A 19,779-nucleotide genomic window follows, 5' to 3' on the forward strand; every position below is an offset into this window, starting at 1 on the left:
CCGAGGTACGAACTATAAAGTGACCAGCCTTCTTGCTAAGGAGAAGAATGCTAGCTTGGGGAGAAAGCAACAAACAGAAGATAGAACTGAACCAGAAACATTGTGCCAGGGCTGGGGATGTAGCCTGGCAGCACAACGCCTCCTCGGCAAGCACAAGGTCCTGAGTTTGATTCTTGGTACAAAAAACCAAGTTGAGCTATAATGCCAACCTTGCGAATCTCTGGATCCCACCCGACACTCGCTGTTTTTCCCCTCCTCCCTCCAGTCTCTTCATATACACTGTGTACCCCATACACCAGCATAAGCTGGGCCACCTTACACACAACAAAAGGCACCTTGATGTCCACTCTCTGTAGCTCCCCCTCTGCTTCTCATGGATGCTGATGCGTCCCAACTGGACACACGGTTCCATACACGTGGACCTGGATGCATTTCAGCATCCTAAGGAACTCGACGTGGTTATTCATCTGATGCCCCATCCCTCTGGCACTACTAAAATTAACAAACAGTAGTGGACAAGCTGCTCAGACCTGGATCCCATTTCTCCAGCAGTGTTTATTGCTGGTCATTCTTACTAGCTTGCAGTGCTGGGGATCGAACCCAGGGCCTTGTGCATCTAGGCAAGCAGTGATCAATTAAATTTCTGAAAGTGCCTGTGTGACTCCCCACCCCACAGCAGGCTGGAGGCTGTGGTGCCCCCACCAGCCTGGCCTGGCTGTAGCCTCACACCCAAGGGCCAGTGCTCACCAGAGGACAGCCGGCCTGGAAAGATGCAGGGTCAAGAAACTCCAATAGGCCTTTCCTTATTTATTAGATTCCAGATACATGGGATCAGGATGGAAGAGTCCTAGGGTGTGTGATTTACAGGGGTCTTCAGGAGAACATAGACGGGGTGACACGGCAACAAGGGACTGCCATTTAAAAATATATACATCTTGAGAAGCCATTCCAGCTGTATTAGCATCATTACAAAATAAAGCCATCTTTTCACACAGTGCTTTTCTTTGGTGTTCAGTGGGGCTGGACCCTGGGCCCTTCCATCTTTTGGTCACAACTTTTTACTGTGGCCTTTGTCACTTCTCCTGTCTGGCCTGGGGAGGAGAGTCTGGAAAGGTGCCCAGCACAGAGGGGCCCCTGCACCACCTCCTAACGCTTCTCCACAAGCCTTACTCAAAAGTGTTGAACTGTAGCCTGGGAAAACATCAAAGCCTCCTATGAACACACTGGAGACAACCTCAAGCGCGTGCATGATAAAGCCATCTGGAGCCTTAGAAAGGACAGGGTGGAGGGGACCAAACAAAATCCAGCGAGCACCACCTTTCTCTGTGGTTGGATTTATGTTTATTTCCTGGTTTGCTTCAAATGACCAGTAGCATGAGTGTACAACTGAGAAGGGACGTTTCCTCTTTACAGATCTTTCAGAAATGGTGGATGGGGTGGGGGTGGCTAAACTTGGGTGTTGTTTGGGGTTGCAGGGTCTTCTAACTCTCCTTCCATCCATTCTAGTCAGTGCCCTGCCCTCCCTATGGAGACCCCCCCCACCTGGATTCCCACTAAGCAGCTGGCCCTACCCTCTGCCCCAGATGCCCAGCAGACCCAGGGCCTCCTCACAGCACAGTTCCCAGCGGTACCAGGGGCAGCTCCCCCATTGCTTGTCACAGCAGTTCCACCTCAGGAAATGGAGCCCCTCCTGCCAGGAGGAGCTCTAACTTGGGAACTTGGGGAAATATCAGACCCTGGGAGGCAAAAACGCCGCGTGCAAGGCACCCACCACTCCCAGGATCCCCACTGCAGGCACCAGCTGGGCCCATCACTGCTGGCACTGATGGACAATGCTGAGGCACAAAGTGACACCACACAGCAGTGTGAAATGCCACCCTCTGCCCCTTCCTGGGGGTACATGGTGCAGTGAGGCAGGGCACAGAATAGAACCCAACTACTCTCACTAGGATTCTTCAGAGCCGCCCCTCAGTTGAGGACCTGAGAGATTATGTGAGATCAGAGGTTTACCCCGGGCCTCCCAACTCCCCAAGATGCCTTTGCCCTGACTGTGTCTAACCACTGGGATCGGAGGCAAGGGGCATTGGGGCAGCATGGAGAGCTAGGGGATGGGGCATGGGGACTCTATAGTGTTGATTTATCCAGTGACTCAGGCCTCAGGCAAAAAGGGGGCTCTGGGAGGGGCTCTCCCAGAATGCTCCTAGCAAATCCCAGCGGATCAGGCCATGCAGTTGCTGGGGGTTATCGGGTCAGGTAGGGCAGGCCAATAGAGCGGCTTCCCGCGGGAACCCCGTAGGGACCCAGGGGCCAGGACCCAGTGCGTCCCTGGAGCACTGACCCAGGGCCAGGCGCGAGCTGTGCCTCAGAAGATGGCAAGGGCACTTTCCATCCCAGACTGAACCCCCTTCGTCCCCAGGGATCCTCCCTGCTGCCAACCCATAAGCACCGATGGGAATACAGAACTACCCTGGAGTGGTGAGAAGTGGCTTCACGGCCCCCCACAACAGTGGGGTGAGCATCTATCCCACACACCCGACGTGTTTCCTGGGATGCAGAATGCCCCATGTGAAAACCAGGGGCAGAACTGGATGGCGGTGACCACAGAGAGGCCAGAGGCTTGGGCCCCGCCCAGGCAGCTACCACCACAGCTCTGCCAGCAGATGCTCCCTGCTTCTTTGGATTGCAGTGAAGGGGGCCTCTCCTCACTTCTTCCTCCCACCAAGTCAGTGTTCTGCCCTCCCCAAGGCACCAGATCCCACTACCTGAGGACAACATAACCAGGCGGCAGGACTCCCCTGCTCCCTACTCTGCAGCCAGGCCTCTCTATGCTCGGTGTGTGCTGCTGGGGCCTTTCCCCAGCCTGCTAGACCTTCCCATGGCTGCTGGCCTTGAACAAGAGCCTCCGTGTGTCCCTGGATGGGGCCAGGTCTTGGAACATCCCAAGGCCCCGGGGTTTCTGGGGACCAGACTGGACCGACTCTTTTTGGAGCCAGCACACCAGTGTGTCCAGGCCTAGATGCACAGTGGCTGGCAGATGCCCCGGTGTAAGCCCTGAGGTAGGGGAGGGCCTCGGGGAAGTGGGGATGACAGAGGGGCACTGGGGCAGCAGTGAGGTCTGGTGGGACAGCACCGAAGAGTGGGTACCCAGGAAAACATGGGAGCTCTGGCTGCTACTCCCTAAGGTGTACCGGGCTGGGAGCTGAACATGTGTAGGGCTGAGAAGGGACAGATCCATGTGGACTGCAGAAGGTAAGGGGCCTCTTGAGTGCTCCAGAGGACACAGGCAGGCAGGGCCCTGGGAAAGAGCTGCCCAAGACCCTGGACGACCTGCCCTCTGTGGAACGGCACCCCCAGGTGGCGTCGAGGAGTTGTCACAGTCTGGTGCACCCAACACTGCCCATCTAGGCTGTGGACAAGCAATGGGTCAGGAAACCCGCTGCTTCACACTGGTCTGGTGGGGTAGCAGGTGCTTCCTCCCGGGGTCTCCAGTGTCAAGGGGAGTCAGCCCAGGCCCAGGCCTCAGAGCAACCCATGGAGAAGGAAAAATGTACCAAAGTAAAAGCAGGTGACAGATGAGCCCATGCCCTGCCCCCACCCCTGCACCCAGGAGTCTACACACACAGCCGGAGGCAGAAGTCCCTTGCTCTGGAACCACACAGGGGTCGGAGGTCGAGGCTGGAGGCAGCAAGTCTCCACGCTGGTCCATCATCCGTAGGTCCGTGCGCTGGGCGGGCCGTCAGACCTTGGCCTCCAGCATCTCCAGGAAGAGTTTGTGCATGGGTACCTTGCCCTGCAGCTTGACGCTGTAGAAGTGCTGCACGGCCTTGGTGGCCGTCTGCCGCAGCAGGGGCAGCGTCAGCAGCAGCTTGCCCATCCTCCGGGGCTCCTCGTGGTGCTGGCTCAGCTCGTGGTCCTGCAGCGCCTCGTGCAGCAGATCCTGCAGCTTCTGCACGGCCTCCGGGTCCTCAATGTACATGGAATCTGTGGGCACAAAGTGGGCTAAGTGCTGGCTAGTGAGAAGGGGTAGAGACTGGCAGGCATGTGGGGCTGCCTTCGAACCCTCATGTCACAGAGCAGAGCCAGGCTCAGGGAGGTCACAGAGGCTGAGGACAGAACTGAGGCTCAGACCCCAGGAAGGAGGCGCATCTATGGAGAACCTTTCTCAGGAGTCTACAGAGAGGAGGTGGCAGAGACAGGGTGGGGCTACACCCAGGCGGAACTGTGCAGGTGGGCCATGAAGCCGTAGGTAGAGATGGACCCCGCCGTGCCTCACTTGCTGTGTGGCTTTAGACAACTTCACTTCTCTATGCATTGTCTTCCTCATTTGTGAACCCGAGAGTTACCCAGGTTGAGGGCCTGGAAAGGCACGAGGGGCGGCAGGCTCAGCCCCCACCGCCATCACTCTACAGAGCACTTCCACTGCGACCTCCCTCCCGGCTGTTGCCAGGCACGGCTCCCCCAGGCTGTGCTGCCCTCCTGACCTCACAGTTCTGGTTATAGACAAAGGAGTGGAGCTCTCCGCTGGGGTGCCCTGAGGTAGGGACCTTGGGGCACGGTGGTGGACTCAGCCACACAGCAGCACCTTCTCTAAGATCTTGGGGGCCAGGTACAGCAGGGTAGGACAGAGCAAGCACTTGCCTGGTGTGTTTGGCCCTGGGTTCGATCCCCAGTAATGCGTATATATTGGGGAGAGCTCTGATTCGGCCATGAATGGGTCTGAAGGAAATTTACCAAATCTCAGAGGAGGGAGGCACCCAGGGAATCACAGTGGGCCTGAGCCAAACAATGTAAAGAGAATGCAGCCTCCCAAGAGGCTACCCTCTGGGAGAAACTATAAAGACTTCTGACTTAAGGAGCTGCTGCTCCAGGCGTGTTCTCAGGGAGGTGCACAAACTAACTGAACACCTCTTTTTTTTTTTTTCTTTTTTTCCTTTCTTCTTGGTTGGCTGAGATGGAAGGCTGCTAAAAGCAGCTGCACCAACTGGCTGCCTCCAGGGACCCCCGACCCTCTCTGGGCCTCCACCACACTAGGCCCACACCTCCGAGGCTGCTGCCTCTTCCTCTAGAGTAGGGGATAGCAGAACAAGGTACAAAAGCATTGAGAGATACCCTGCGACTTCAGCCAAGTCACTTAGTCTACCTGAGGCTATCTCCTCATCTATAAAATGCAGCAAATACAGATGCGTTCTTACAAGGTGGTGGCGACAGTTAAACGAAACAGCACTGTGCTAGGCATGCAGGAAGCACCCAGTAAATGCTTTTTATTACTATTACTGTGGGGACTCAGCCAAGGGATAATGCCCTTGCAGGTGGGGGTGATACCAGTTCTACACCCAAGTGTCCTTTAATTTTTTTTCCTCTGCTGCCAAGCCAGCGAGGATTCCTCCTTTGCCAACTACACTCTGCCATTTGCTGTGTGCGCTCAAAATGTGGCCGTCCCTGCTAGGCTGGGCCCCAGCCCAACCCCACCCCCACTTTCCCCAAGGAGGCCAAAATTGGCAGGCGCCTTCGACCAAAAATGAAATAAAATAACACTGCAAGATTAATTTCTTCACAATCCATCAGCAAGTCTGTATTGATGGCATTGATAAACTGTTAATTACAAAATCAATGGCTATGAATTTTTTCTGCTGTCAGAAGGGTCTGCAGAAGGCTGGGCTGCAGGGTGAACGGTGGCAGGCAGGCTGGTGGAGACCGAGGCCCAGGGCCGCAGCCTGTCTCTGACGAGCTCACCCCTCTGCCTGGCATGCTCTGCCCCAGGTGCCTGAAAGCACGTGGTCACCCTGCGTACTCAGCCTCAGCAGCAGCACTGACCTCTAGCCTCAGTGCTGCCCACGACCCCCCCTCACCCTGGCCAACACGCTCCCCCAACCAGCTACAGCGGCCAGTACCCCACTGCCTCCGGGCTCAGTGTGCTGACCCCGCCCACTTGCCTTCCCGGCATGCTCTAGCCGCTCTTCTAGCCACACCCCAGGCTGCTCCAACCCTGGCCCGGCCTCTGAGTGTTCCTCCACAGAGCTTGCTTCGGAATCTCCTGCTCAGCTAACAGCTCCTCCTCCGGGGGCTCTACACAGCTTTGCTCCAGCTGTGCCCACACTGACAGCATGGGCTCCTTCCAACTGCCCCTCCCTCAGGCCACCCAGATAGGCCTGGCAGAGACAAGCAGAAGCCCCAAGAAGGAAGACGGATCTGGGGCAGGCGCTATGCCCAGTGTTTTGGGTGCATCACTGAGTATTTTCCTTTATAATGAGGTGTGATTCTCCGTATTTCAAAGATGAGCACTGACGCTCAGGGAGGTCAGGCTGCCTGACACTTAGCAAGCAAGGAGTAGAGGGAGGACTTGAACCCAGGTCTGGCTGACCATGAGGTTCACACTCTAAGTCTCTGCAGGGCCGACTAAAGTGCTTCCCTCTGAAGACGTGAAGCACAGGCAGGTGATGCTCTTCCGCATGGTGTCACGGTGGAGAAAGAACATTGCATTTTGTCAAAATCCACAGATGGGTACAACATAGTGTGAGCCCTAATGGCAATTGTGAGCTTTAGTTAAGAATAATCCATTAATATCAGCTCCCTAATCAACAAATTACTCTAAGAATGCAAGACATTAAGAGGAAACTGCACTGGCGATGGAGTACAGCATGGAGTTCTATAAACTATCTGTTACTCTGTAAATCTAGAACTACACTTAAGTGAGGATAAACCCCAAAGCAGTTTTAGTTTTCTCCAATAGATGTCATAATTTTAGAATCTACAACTATAAATGATCTCTCTAGAAGTCTGTGACTTTGTATTAGTGTGCATTCATTATTATTAATAAAAAGCAATTGGATAAAACAAAATGTTTCTTTCTGTGTGTTGGGTTAGACTCCCCGGGAAGAGCCGTGCCAGGAATCTGAGTCCAGGGACTGCTGGAGGCTGGGCGCTCAGGACAAGGGGGGTGGGCAGGAAGCTCAGGGAAACCACGGCCTGAGCCCATGCAGAGCTCCGCGCCACACACCTGCTCCCGCAGGCCCATCCTCAAGGCTGACAGAGTCTGAGGGCAAGTCAGCTGTGAGTAGCTGGTAGCACAACTCAGAAGACGGGGACAGGAGCACCAACTGGTAAAGGGGAGCGTGGGGCATCCGCAGTGTTTCTTGGATGTACCATGAAGCCCTGTTAGGGTGACCCACTGGCCTGGTTTGGCAGGTACTGAAGGGTTTCCTGAATCCTCCTAAGACTGTCGATAAAAGACAGGCAGTGTGGACCAAACCAGCAGGCTACCCTGCGTGAGGTCCACTAGCTGGACTTTGTTTCTTTTTCTTTTCTTTTTTTTTTTTGGTAGAACTGGGGATTGAACTCTGGCCCTTGCACTTGCCAGGGAAGCGCTTATTCTACTGAGCCATCTCCCCAGCTTTGTTTCTGCAAAGACTCCTAACAATGCTATGGAGGATCGCCCCAGGCCAGGCACTGGGCTAAGGACTTCAGCTTCAATCAATCCTCAATACTCAGAACGCCTGAAGAAGCTTATCAGCGTATGCCATCACACACACAAGAGCAATGATGACCAAGATCTTGATCAGAGATGGAATGGAACCTGGATGGATGTGACCCGCTGTTGGAGGACCTGCGCCCTTGGGCAGGGACCCTGCATTTCTCCTGCTCCCCCAGCGCTCAGCTCAGTACCCTGCACCCTCTGGAGGCTCTGGGTGGGCAGAGATCACACTCCAGTTCATTCACTCACACCCCCAATGCACAGCCCCATGCCCCAGACAATGCAGCCAGGGGCTGGCGGATATTTAACAAATGGAGGAATCATTCATGTTCTTAGACCCAAGCGATGTGACTGAAAGATGCATGGAGCAGGGACAAGCTTGGGTTCACCTTGGAATACAGTGGGGTTCAGCCCTAACTCTCAGTTTTTAACCATGGGACTCCAGAGCTGTACCTGTTGGGTGCCCTGAAGCTCGCCCTCTGCCTTCCACCTGCAGGGCCGACTCTGCCCTTACCTGAGTTGGCAAGAGCCAGGGCCTTGAGCGTCACGAACTCCTCCTTCTCCACCTTGAGCTTCTTGTACCTGCGCACCAGCTGCAGAATGGCACGGTAGAGCTCCAGCAGCCCTGCCAGGCGCGAGTGCTCCTCGTCCATGATGTAGTCCTCAGCGTACACCAACTTGTCGTCATAGGGCAGCGAACGGTACACAATGCCCAGGATGAGGATCTCCATCCAGGCGCTCTGCAGCAGGTTCATCTGGTCTCCCAGCGAGAGACTGGAGAAGCCTGGAGGGGGGCAGAGAACAAGGAAGCCAGCACAGTCAGGAGGTGGGTGGGCAGCAGGGGCGGGCGGTGCAGCTGGTCTTCCCCTGTAGAGTGAGCTAGATGTGGAACTCACGGGAAAGATTTACATAAAAGAGCTCAGTCAGTGCTGACAGTTGTTATTATCACTGCGATTGTTAGTTGCTGGGTATTTTTCACATGTCTAGAGAGGTGTCATGATTAATTAAATGCTTCTGTAATTTAAGAGGTACTGAAAATTCATAGTCGAGTCAGGAGGCAGCTGTACAGAGTCCCTTCTACTCTAGGAGTTCCCAGGCTTTCTCAAACCAAGGTGTCAGGAGCATTTTGTGCTTTAAAATGATACCTGAGTCTGTCTATGAAGTCGCAGCTTTCAGAGACCCATGGCCAACCAGGAAAGACCCAGCCACCCCCAGCAGTGAGGCCACTGGAGGTCAAAGCCCTTCCCGGCACTTTCTCTCACGGCAGCCTTTTGCTGACAGGCCAGACACCCACCAGACCACCTCTGGACATCGCTTCCTGATGACCCAGCAACTCTGTTCTGGGAGCTGGGGATCAATGGGGTTTCCCTCCCTGCTTACAGGATGCTGGCTCCACAATGAAAAGGGGCTGTGACAAGGAAGGAGCCAGAACGCTAACGCTGACTCGCTGAATCATCGAAGTGCTGCAGTCAGGCGCAGGCCCTGAGCCCAGCGCCCCATGTACTGACTTCCTCTGACCTTATGGAAGCCACGAAACTGCTCCAAACCTCACCTTCCTCAGCTATGAAACGGACACACTGGAGGCAAAGAGGTAAGGTCTGCCTGAGTCAATGATGACCACAAATGAAGACGGCATGCTGGAATTGCATTATATGTCTACTTAGTTTAGTACTTAGCTTGACTTACAAGACAGCAAATAATCTGATTGATGTTCGAGCATCTTGACCACTAAACACACAGCAGGGACTTCACTGGGGACTCAACCCCAAGCAGGATGACTGAGTCCAACACTGACCACGCTACCTTTGGCAGGAGGAAGAGTGTCCACAGAGCTCTCTGCACCACACATATGAGGAACTAAACAGACTTCTGCAGGGTGATTCTGCCCCGGAAGAAGCTTGCTCACTTAGAAGCCCCCCGCCGGGCTGCTACTTGCCAACGGGGGTGGGGGGATGACGAGTGTATATGTGGCACTGGCAGCTCCCAGGGCACAGCGATGGCATGTGCGAGGCTCCGTGGTGGTCACCATGCTGCTGCTGCGCTCTGCCCCGACTCTCAGCTGCTGTCCTCTGTCCCTCTCTGTTTGCCATCCAGGGCAGTACCCCAACCTGCGCTGTGTTCCTGGGACACTGGGCAGAGTGCCCGTGTCCTCTGCCTTCCTAATGCGGTCACCACGGCTCTGATTCCACCAGGGCAGTGGAGGCCCCCGATCTCTGCTCGCTGCTGGAAACCACACGTGGCCCACCAGGGCCAGAAGGACGGTACCTGTGGGTGCAGGGAGCCCCGGGAGGTGCTTGTTCTGGAGGGAGAGACTGTGTGTGTGGCTGTCCATATTCCTGGCACAGGAGAAGGTGCACAGCCGCCCAGGGGGGTGGGGGAGCCGGAGGTAATAAAAGATAGATAGAAATGGACATCCAATTTCCCTTATCAGGTCTCTGAGTTGGAGAGAGGCCTTGGGCAACATTAATTAACAGATACCAATCAGCTGGCATGGAAGGACGGGGGAGGGGTACTGGACCACACAGGGAGGGGGTGTGAGAGCAGACGGACCAGGAGGGAAGCGGGAGGAGGGCAGTGGGGGGTAAAATTAACAGAGCACCAAATCAGGAGATGCCGGAGAGGGAAGGTGAGGCAGGAGAAGCAAGAGAAAACACCTATGCGCGGTGATGCACACAGGTAGGATCCTTACAAGGGTATCACCAGTGTGCTTCTGTCCCTTTAGTCAGTCTGATACATATTTACTGAGCACCCACTAAGTGCCAGCCCCATGCTAGGTACAGGAACACGTGTGTTAAGCAGGATCACCCCCAGCCTTCAGGAGCACACAGTGTAGAACACGCTCCAGGTCACCAAGTGTCACAAATCAGCACAAAGTTGTTATGATGGTGAGAAGAGCCACAGCTCTGAACATGCATGAAATGGGGATGTGTCCCAAAGGTCAACCAGGAGGCTTTGCAGAGGAGGCACTCGGGGGGCTGAGCTCTGAAGCTGGGAGTTGAGGGTGGCACTAGCCGGGAGCTCCCAGGACACCGGGCTGTTCCCAAGAAGGACCCAGAGAAGTGTTCACAGCAGAGAAGGGACAAATACCACAGGCCCAGGCTCCCAGGAGACAAGCAGTGTGCCCAAGGCACAGGATCAAGTCAGAGCAAGAGATCAGCTGTGTCCTGTGGTGGTGACAATGGCGGGGGAGGGGCAGGGCTTGGGAAGCCCTGTGCTGCCAAAGGAGGTGGCTGCAGTCCCCTGCCAGGCTGGGGTGAGCACTGTGCTCTGCTCAACCCCAGGTCCTCCCAACCAATCCAAACAGATGCCCCAGCACGCTGATCTGCGTACACAGGCTGTTTTGTTTTGTGCGATGGAGCCTGTTCTCCATCTCCAATATATACAGAACTAAGTCTGATGTTTACTAATACATGAGAAAGGGACACTAGAAAAAATGAGAAACAAACGTGGCTCCCTCTGGGAGGGGCTAGGGACAAAGGCAAGCTATCTGTGCAGACATTTCTGTCTACTTTTGGATCCTGTTGATGTCTAAGATGTTTAAAAATAAATCATAACTATAACGCTCCAATTTAGCAATGCCGCTGCCAGCCAGCAATGTCCCCCAGGAAGAAATGTATGCAAAAGATAAATGCAAAAGGCTGGTTGGATCACGGTGTGAAATGACCCAAAACAGAAAATAACCTAAACATAACTCATGGGACACAAGGAATTATATAAACACCAATGTTTAGCTGAACGAATGGCACATTAGAAATTGTCAGAAAGGGGCCAGAGAGATAGCTCAGTGGAGTAAGTGCTTGCCTGGCCAAGTGCAACTTCCTGAGATTGATTCCTGGTACCACAAAAAAAAAAAAAAAAAAAAAAAAAAAAAAGAAAGAAAGAAAGAAAGAAAGAAAGAAAGAAAGAAAGAAAGAAAGAAAGAAAGAAAGAAAGAGACTACCAGAAAGAAGAATGAAGTACAACTGTTTCATGGGTGGGCAAAGAAGCCCAGCAGCAGAGGGAGGACACTGGTGTTAGGAGCAGACTCCAGGGTCAGACCGCCAGGACCCCTTGCGATGACCGTGGGCACTTCTGCACCGTGGGCTTTGTTCCCTCCTCTGTACAATGCGAACAATGATGGCACTGTGCTCATGGGGCTGTTCCGTGAGCCCACACGTGAAGCACTTCCAACCCTGCTGAGCGCGTAGGACATGCTCTTACCTTTGCTAATTAAGAGGAAAGGTACACGACGAACAGTGTTAAATTGGGGCAGTAGGGCTTGCCTGTAACCCTGACCCTCGGGAGGCTGGGAGGCAGGAGGTCCATCACGAGTTCAAAGCCTGGGCAGCACACTGAGTTCAGAGCCAGCATGAACTACATAGCCAGGCAGTCTCAAAAGAAAAAAATAAAAACTACAGAAGCACACACAGTGGTTGTACATGCACAGGAGATTATCAGAGGGATGCTCGGATGGGGGCAGGTTTGGGAGGCTGCCCCATCTGTCTGACATCTCTAGAAGCATTGTTATCTTTTTATTTAAAAAGCAAAGGTGCCAAAGCACTCCTCCCAGCCCTTCAGGAAAGCACGGTTCCCTGATGCTGGTGGCCTCGCCTTCTTCACAGATTAATAAGGGCTACTGGGGCAGTGAAGCCCTTGGATGGGTATGGCGCTGCCCAGGCAAGGTCCTGGCTGTCCAGCCTCTCACAGGAGTTCTGGGCCCCCAGGAAAACTTTACCTGCACTAGCAGATCTAATAACTACCACACAGGCCCTACCCAAGTCCCCAGCCCCCAGTGGTCTGGCACCACAAGCGCCAAGAGTTCAAAAAAAAGAAAAAAGAAAAAAAAAAAAAAAAAAGGCACATAATTTGTGGCAAGTGGAGTTCATAATCTGTTAATTTATGATCGTCTTTGCCGACCTGGAGGGCCATTAGAGAGGTAATAAAGGGAGATGTAATTATAGGATCTGCGGCCACTTCAGACACAGCTGCTGTCACTCGGCAGCTCATCTTTCATTCAACCAGAGGGTGGTGGCTACCTAGAAGCAGGTCAGCTGGGGGGCCTAGGAGAGGCGGCCTCTGAGGCACCCTGCAGGTGGGGCCTGGGCCGGTCAGCAGTGGTGGGGACTCCCTGTGCAGGTGCTCCAGGTCAGATGGACTCCAGGCCACTGAGAGGGAGAGACCCAGCTAACACTGGGGGGCTGCAGCTCATCAGGGGTTCTCCCGCCTGTCAAGGGCTGCTGGCTCTCACTCTAACCCCAGAAGGCGCCTGCTGCACTGAGCAAATCACAGCCTGCAGGGAGACCATGGAACTCATCTTTGTTCCAATGGGACCGCCAAGGGCAGAAACTGATCTAGAGTCGTTCCTCTCCTGTGGAGTTTTGCTAAGGCTCTAGTTACCTGAAGTCAACCAAGGTCTGAAAATATTAAGTGGAAAATCCCAGAAATAAATCAGTTTAAAATTGTGCAGCAATTTTGACCCAAATCCTGGGTCATGATGAAATCTCATGCCGTCACGCTGTCCTGCCCAGCCACGAATCATCCTCTGTGTTCAGCGTGTCCACACGGTATCTGCTACCCACCCATGGCTCACTTGGTAGCCACATGGTTATTCAGCCAGCTGTCAGTTTTGCAGCGCATGTGTTGCAGTAACCTTCATTTCTCTTAGTAATGGACCCGCGAACACAAACGTACCACTGCAAAGGAGACACCTGGGAAAAACCACCAAAGGACAGACTGCTTCTGTCAGTAGGTGGCGATGCTGCAGGGCATGCAGGAAAACCGTTTACACAGAGGACTCAGGCATCGGCACCTACCCAAGGTTCCAGGCATCCGCTGGGAGTCTTAGAACATGCCCTTCACAAACAGGGGGCGCTCGCTCTGACTCGTCTCCGCCACAGCTTTTAGCCTCCGCGAGGCTCTAGACACACTGAGTGTTCTCTGCACACAGAGGCAAGTTCGTAGGGCCCTCCGTATACCACAGGAAGGCCCTGGAACGTAAGACACCGTCCTCGCGCTAAGGATGGTGGCCTCCTCAGAGCTCTAATCTGGAGCTGTCTGAAGTGGCCAGTCCCCCTTCTCTACAGATCCAGAATGGACAGGAGCCAGCAGGGTGGGCCCTAGCTCTGTGTTCCCTGTCAGCCAGCCTTCTCTCTCCCTCTTCCTCTCCCAGGGCCGCTGAACCTGTCTGCAGATGAGCTCAGCGTCTACTGAGATGGGACTAGGTTGATTTGTTTAAAAATATGAGGCACTTGATATGTCATCGCTCTTAATAGGCGGTTTACACACAGTGGCAGGAGATTCCATTAATTAATTTTACCTTCAACACTAGAAGGTCAGGCCCAAATAATTCGGCATGCAGATTTATGCAAAACAGGCAAATTACAATCTGAGACAGACAAAGGAATTCAGCTTTGGATGAAGAGAAATGATAGTGGAAAAGGCTTTTTATCACTACTGGTTCCGACACCACCCCTGGTAACAGTCGCTGGCATTTATCAAGTACCCGCTGAGCTTCATCTTCCCGGTCATCCCTGAGTGGGGCTCCATTAGGAAACCCATTTCACAGATGAGGACACTGAAACTTTGAAAAATTATGTATCTTGCGCAAGGCCAGTAAGAAAGGAGCCAGGATGGGAGCTCAGGCTGCCTGACCCGTGGTTTATGTCTCCATCAACCACTCTGCTCTGCCCCTCTCTCTCGCTCTGGTACAGATAAGAGAATAACAGGGACAAGAGACAGGGTGTCCTGGTCCAAGTCCCATCCCGTGGAGATGTTACAGAGGTGGGGTGATGAGAGCGAGAAGCAGTGACCTCGGGGACTGCCAGACGCCACTCCTGAGCCATCACTAGGGTGCAGTACCTGCTGTACTGGAAAGAGGAGAGCAGGCCAGGGCAGGGTAGCTGTGCCCAATTTGGCCCTGGGTTAGTGGAGCAATCCAGGCTGAGGTGTCTTAGCAGCGGCCTGACCCCACATGTGTGCTGAGCCAGCACTGGGCAGATTCAGAAACTACTGAGTGTGTAATCCCCAGGAGGCTGAGCTCCTTAGCAAGCCGGTGCACCCACTTCCAAGTCAGAGTCCCCTGGGGTTACCGGGGAGTCCCCTAGGCTTCCTGCCAGCCACGTAGCAACTAGCAGCAGCTCCCGGCCACCCTTCTCTCTGCAAGCCCCTGTCCACAGGAAGCCTCCTTTCTCTAAGTTGCACACACACAGGTGTCACACAGGGCTTTTTGATTCGACTTCACCAACTGCGTGTGGGCCGTAGCACTTAACATCTAGAACACTTTTCCTGAAGTGTCACACATGTAGTATTCATCTTCCAGGACATGGCAAACAAAAACAGGATCTGCAGACCGGAAGATAACCTGTCCTGTGTCACAGAATTAGAATGAGGGTCCACAGAGTTGGGGTGGGGATGTCAATGCCAGAAAAGTGACAGGACATTTCCACTGCGCTGAGCCGGGTTGTTAGGGCAAAAGGGGAAGATTCCCTCGGGTGCGTGTCATGTAGTGGCCTGCAGGCAGCCGAGCGTACAAAAACAAAACTGAGCTCACACCTTTACCCAGACCAGGAGAGACTAAGAGCGGGGTCTAGATCCACACGGAGTGTAGATAAGCCCATGTGGCACACACATGTACTTCTGACAACAGAAAGGCACCTACAATCACGGGATTCAATAAAGCAGCAGGCTCTGCAGGAGAGCAGGTGGAAGGAACAGCGAGCAAGCAACCACCAAGGGATCCATACAGCGCAGGCGCACTTCCACTTCCACTCCAGAGGACCTGCCCAGGGTTACAGAGCCAGAGAGCTATGAACCCAGAATCTGAATTCTAATCTCATTCCCAACTCGCGTTCTTAACTGTTCCTCTGCGTCTGCCTCCATATAGTGAAAGACAGCCAGTCCCTTTTTCAAGCTGTTTTCTTATATAGTCCAGTAAGGTCCACAGGGAAACCCTACTCTTTACTCCTTAGGAAACTTGTTCTCATAGCTCCTTCCAGAATGAGAACCGGGTTCCCCAGAAGCCCCAGCAGTTCATCAGCATTTCTAGGTCTTCTGCACATCCACTGTCCTCCAACCCCACCAGCGAGGAAAGGATCTCAGGGAGGAACAGGCTTTTGAGGAACTCACAGGCCTCCTGGGTGCCACGTGTCAGGCTCACAGCCACAGCAGGCCGTGGGGAGCCACAACTCACCTGGGATGTGCTTGGCCCAGCCGATGATGACCACAAGCTCCCGGTCCACTAGGTCACACAGAGTGGTCAGCGCCTTGATGTCCCCCTCAGGCATGCCGGCAGGAGGCATGGCATACAGCTTGTCTGGCTCAGCCACCAGTAGGTATGAGACAATCTTGGTCACTGCAGTGAACAGAGAGAAAGGTAAATGCTGGGAGAAAGAGGGACCTAGCAGGGTGGAAGAAAGATAAGGTTCCGAAGAGCCCCAGGATGGTTATCTCTCCCGCCCCACTTGACTCCATGAAGCTGCAGGAGGCAATGATCTGGGCTGCTGGGAGAGTCCCTCCAAGAGAATTCGCTGGACCAGTCTTCCTGAGAGAAACCTTAAGGGTAACTTGGAGGGGGGCTGAGAGGAGCAGCCTATTGCTGCTGAGTGGGCCCCGTGGCTTCTTAGGGCCATGCTTCACATGGAATCGCCGTCTGTGTCAGCCACGTGGACAGGCCTTCTGTGTGACGCTGGCAACCATGCCCATCACTGGTGTCCCCTCCCAAGATCCACACTGTCCCACAACCCGGTGGTGGGGCAGTGGCATTTCCCTGCAGGAAATTCTGTTCCAGGTACAGAATCTGGGAGTGGAGTGTACACTGCCTGGGTACGCACATGGCTTTTTAGCAGGTGGAGAAATCTGTAAGCTCAGGTATGGGCTGCTTTCTGAGTCCAGTCGTCGCTTGTATTTCTGGCGGCCCCCACGCACTCGGTCAAGGCGCACACCTGTTACAGAGAAAGGGGAAATGGTGTCAGGAGCTGCCAACATCTCTAGGGGTGGTAGTGCCGACTTCGGAATTTCAGCCTGGCTAAGCCTGTCAGGGTCATCCCTGCATGGCCAGCCCGAGGCCAGGGGGCTGGAAAATCTTGAAACAACCCCCTCAGAGGTTTGCTCCTGCCTCTTTGGACTCAGTATCCTCTCGAAACCCATCTCCTTGAGTCATTATGTCTCCAAAAGCAAAAATAGCAAAGCCTTCTCCCAAGCACTGGGGGAGAAGTCTGTGTGTGTGTGTGTGTGTGTGTGTGTGTGTGTGTGTGTGTGTGTGTGTGTTCAGTCAACCTGGAGTCCAGGAAGGGAGAAAGTCCATTTGTACAGAGCCCCTGCATGGGTGGCCACTGCCCAAGGGAGGAACCAGCCCCTTCAGACTTCGAGTCTCAGCCACTAAGATTTGGAACAGGGCTCTTGCATCTGTTTCATGGAGTCCTCCAGGCTGGGGATACAGGTGGGCCTGACCACCATGGGGAATTCCACACTGACATTCATTTCTGGGAGTGAGGGCCTTGCTACTGTCCTTGCTGGAGCCAGCCCTGTTTCTGCCACTGTGCCCCCGAGGCCTTCCAGAAGCCAGCCCCACCCACAGCTCGGGCTGCCGAGCAGAGCCCACACACACACACACAGATCGAGGACATAGGTACAGGTGGGCACCTTGCCAAGAGCACACACGCTCCCACTGGCCACCAACTGATGTGAACTAACATTGAGGGAGCCAGTGGGAGCAACCGAGCAGCAAAATGGGCAGTGGACAGGAGGGTAGCACTGGGGCCCCTGCTGGCTTGGGATCCACTTCCACTTCCATGCCCTACCCTCTACTCTCCTGGGCCAGCCTTAAAGCTAGGCCAGATCTTGGATTCCTGGACCCAAGCTACAGTGAACAAACACCTCTGACCATGAAGTGGGCCTTGATCTAACATTAAGTCTGGGATGGGTTTGGTGGCACACACCTGTAATCCCAGCACTCAAAGAGGCTGAGGCAGGAGGATCACAGAGAGTTTGAGGCCAGCCTGGGCTACTTAATGAGTTCAAGAACAGTCTGAACTACCAAATGAGACTCTGTCTCAAAAAGCAAATGAAAAAGTGAGAGGCAGAAACAAGAGTTCTCAGAAAGCAGAGCTGCTGCCTCAGCCTGCTGGACCAAGGTCAACCTCTGCTTGTTCCCCCAAGGTCAAGAGTATAGCCCCCAGAGAGCATATCAACAGAGGAGGGTACAGTGTGACTAGGGGCAGGGAGGCCAAGTCCTGGTTACAGCACCTCCTGCTCCAGGTGCTCTAGGCTCTCTCTGGCACTAAATATGGTCCTTGAAAAAATAAAAATAAAAATAAAAATAAATAAAATAAAATAAATATGGTCCTTGAACCTTTGAGGTCAGAAATGGTCATCAGAGAGCAAACTGTGTGTCAAGGATGTCACAGGCATTTCAGAGAGGGAAGGAAGCACCTGGGGCCCACAGCACTGGGCCTCTGCAGTCAGGGAAGCCATGGAAGCCACATGGGCACACACAGGAAGAGAGCATCCCAGGCAGTCTCCAATGCTTTTCTTCTCAAAGTGCGGCCTGGACACCTAACCATCTCTGCCCAGGGAAGCAGAATCAGGCCCTGGCAAGGGCAGTGGCTTGCACTGTGCAATCCAGGAAACACTGCACTAGGGCACCCCAGCGGCACCCTGAGCTTGTGGGGCAGCTGAATCCCACCTGGCACAGATCCAGCCCTACAGCTCAGCTTTGCCCCTACCCCCAAGCCCCTCAGGGAGGGCAAGAGAAGCAGATTCACAAACACAGGAAGGAGTGCACACACGCATGCACACACATACACACCTTGGAGAAGTTACTCATGTAGGAGTTTCTGCCCTCACCCTGTGACACAACTACATAGAAGACCCTGCACACCACACCGAAGTCCCCACCCTATCTCAGCTTTAGTCCCCCCAAAATGATGACAAGACCAAGATGAACATCCAAGCCTATTCCATGAAGGCCAGCAAGGATCCCCACTTACTGAGCCATTTATCAAGAGCCCTGTCCCCACCAGCCAGCCTCACCCAGGTATCTGTCAGCCAGAGAGAGAACAGCTCATCAAAAAATAAAAACAAGCCAGCTACGCCCAAAATCCAAGACTCCTAGGGGGCTGAGGAAAGAGGACCAAAAGTTTCAGCTCAGATCAGCAAACTTAAAAAAAAACCTTTGTCTCAAAAAAATTTTTTAAAGAGCTGTGGATGTAGTAGCTCAGTGTAAAGGCTCTGGGTTCAATCTAAATAATAAACAAACAAATAAACACAACCATGCATTGCTCAACAAAGTAAGAAAATGGGCAGTTGCCAACTTTGTCCATGACACCTTCTGGAATGTTCTCTGACCCAATACAGGGCCAGAGCCTTAGTGACAAATACAGGACCGGATACGCCTCCTTTCTTTCCAGCTGCACACAGGCTGGCGCTGCTTCAGGAGCTCCTGGGCTTCCCCTAGGGACTAGGGGCCCTGAAGGCCTGTAGGAGCTGCTCCGGTACCTGGTACCCACTAGGAATTAGTGCTGTTCATATCCTAAGGCTTTCTGAGTAAGCCATGTGAACAATAATACTAAGGCCCCACAATGAAGTATTCATCTTGTACTGCAAACATTTCCAGTAAAACTGCCTAAACCAGTGATAGCATAATCCACAGGACGGAGGGACACATCACCTTGTTTAACCCACAGGAGAGAACACAGGGTTCTGTCCTTCATTTTACAAACACAAACACAGGCTCGGACAGATTTCAGGGACTTGCATCATCAGAGTCTGTACGGAAGTTCCATGCCATCCCAGTGCATGACCTTCCAAGGGAAGGCAAAGATAAACTCTCCTCTAAATTTCCTTCTCCAGATCTTTACAGCTTAGTGGTCAATGGCACTGATCAATAAATGTATCAATTATCAGCTTATTTTGTTTGAAAAAAACAAAGCACCTATTGGGTTTCATCACGCGCAACTGAAGCCTGATGTGCAGCATCTGCCCTCCCCAGCCCCACCTGGCCACGTCCCCTAATCGCCAGCCCAGGGGACCAAGATGGGGTCCAGGCCAGTGGGGGAGGGGAGGCTGTTCAGGCCTTGCTGAGCTGGCGTCCGGTCTCAGTTGCGCCTTCATGCATGACGAGGAAGCACGTTTGTAGGGTTCGTGGCAGGACAGCTCTAGCGGGCCTGCCTGGGCCTTGGCACTTACCCAGCATTGGCTCCCCAGGCCACCTCGGGCTCTTTCTCTCCATGCCCTTGGGCTGTCAACTCATTGGTTCTTAGGGACATGGCTGGGAAGGCTACATTTCATCCATCCCCATCCCATAGTCAAGGATTGCCCATTATCACTGAGGG

At 53.6% G+C, this 19,779-nt stretch overlaps 1 protein-coding gene across 4 annotated transcripts in view; it reads right to left on the reverse strand.

The window, feature by feature from the left end:
• Positions 1-805: 805 nt before the first annotated feature.
• Esrrb (estrogen related receptor beta) overlaps positions 806-19,779 on the reverse strand; it is a 199,489-nt gene continuing 180,515 nt past the window's right edge. For all 4 annotated transcript variants that reach the window (XM_023702336.1, XM_004624733.2, XM_023702338.1 and 1 more), the window contains 4 exons: positions 16,279-16,389; positions 15,639-15,800; positions 7,986-8,255; positions 806-3,981 (listed from right to left, as the gene is read on the reverse strand). In XM_023702336.1, coding sequence (XP_023558104.1) covers positions 3,737-3,981; positions 7,986-8,255; positions 15,639-15,800; positions 16,279-16,389 — 788 coding nt within the window. In that variant the 3' untranslated portion in view covers positions 806-3,736. The remainder of the gene's footprint in view (positions 3,982-7,985; positions 8,256-15,638; positions 15,801-16,278; positions 16,390-19,779) is intronic.

This window comes from Octodon degus, unplaced genomic scaffold (assembly GCF_000260255.1).
Source record: "Octodon degus isolate 3935 unplaced genomic scaffold, OctDeg1.0 scaffold00007, whole genome shotgun sequence".
Classification (NCBI taxonomy): Eukaryota; Metazoa; Chordata; class Mammalia; order Rodentia; family Octodontidae; genus Octodon; species Octodon degus.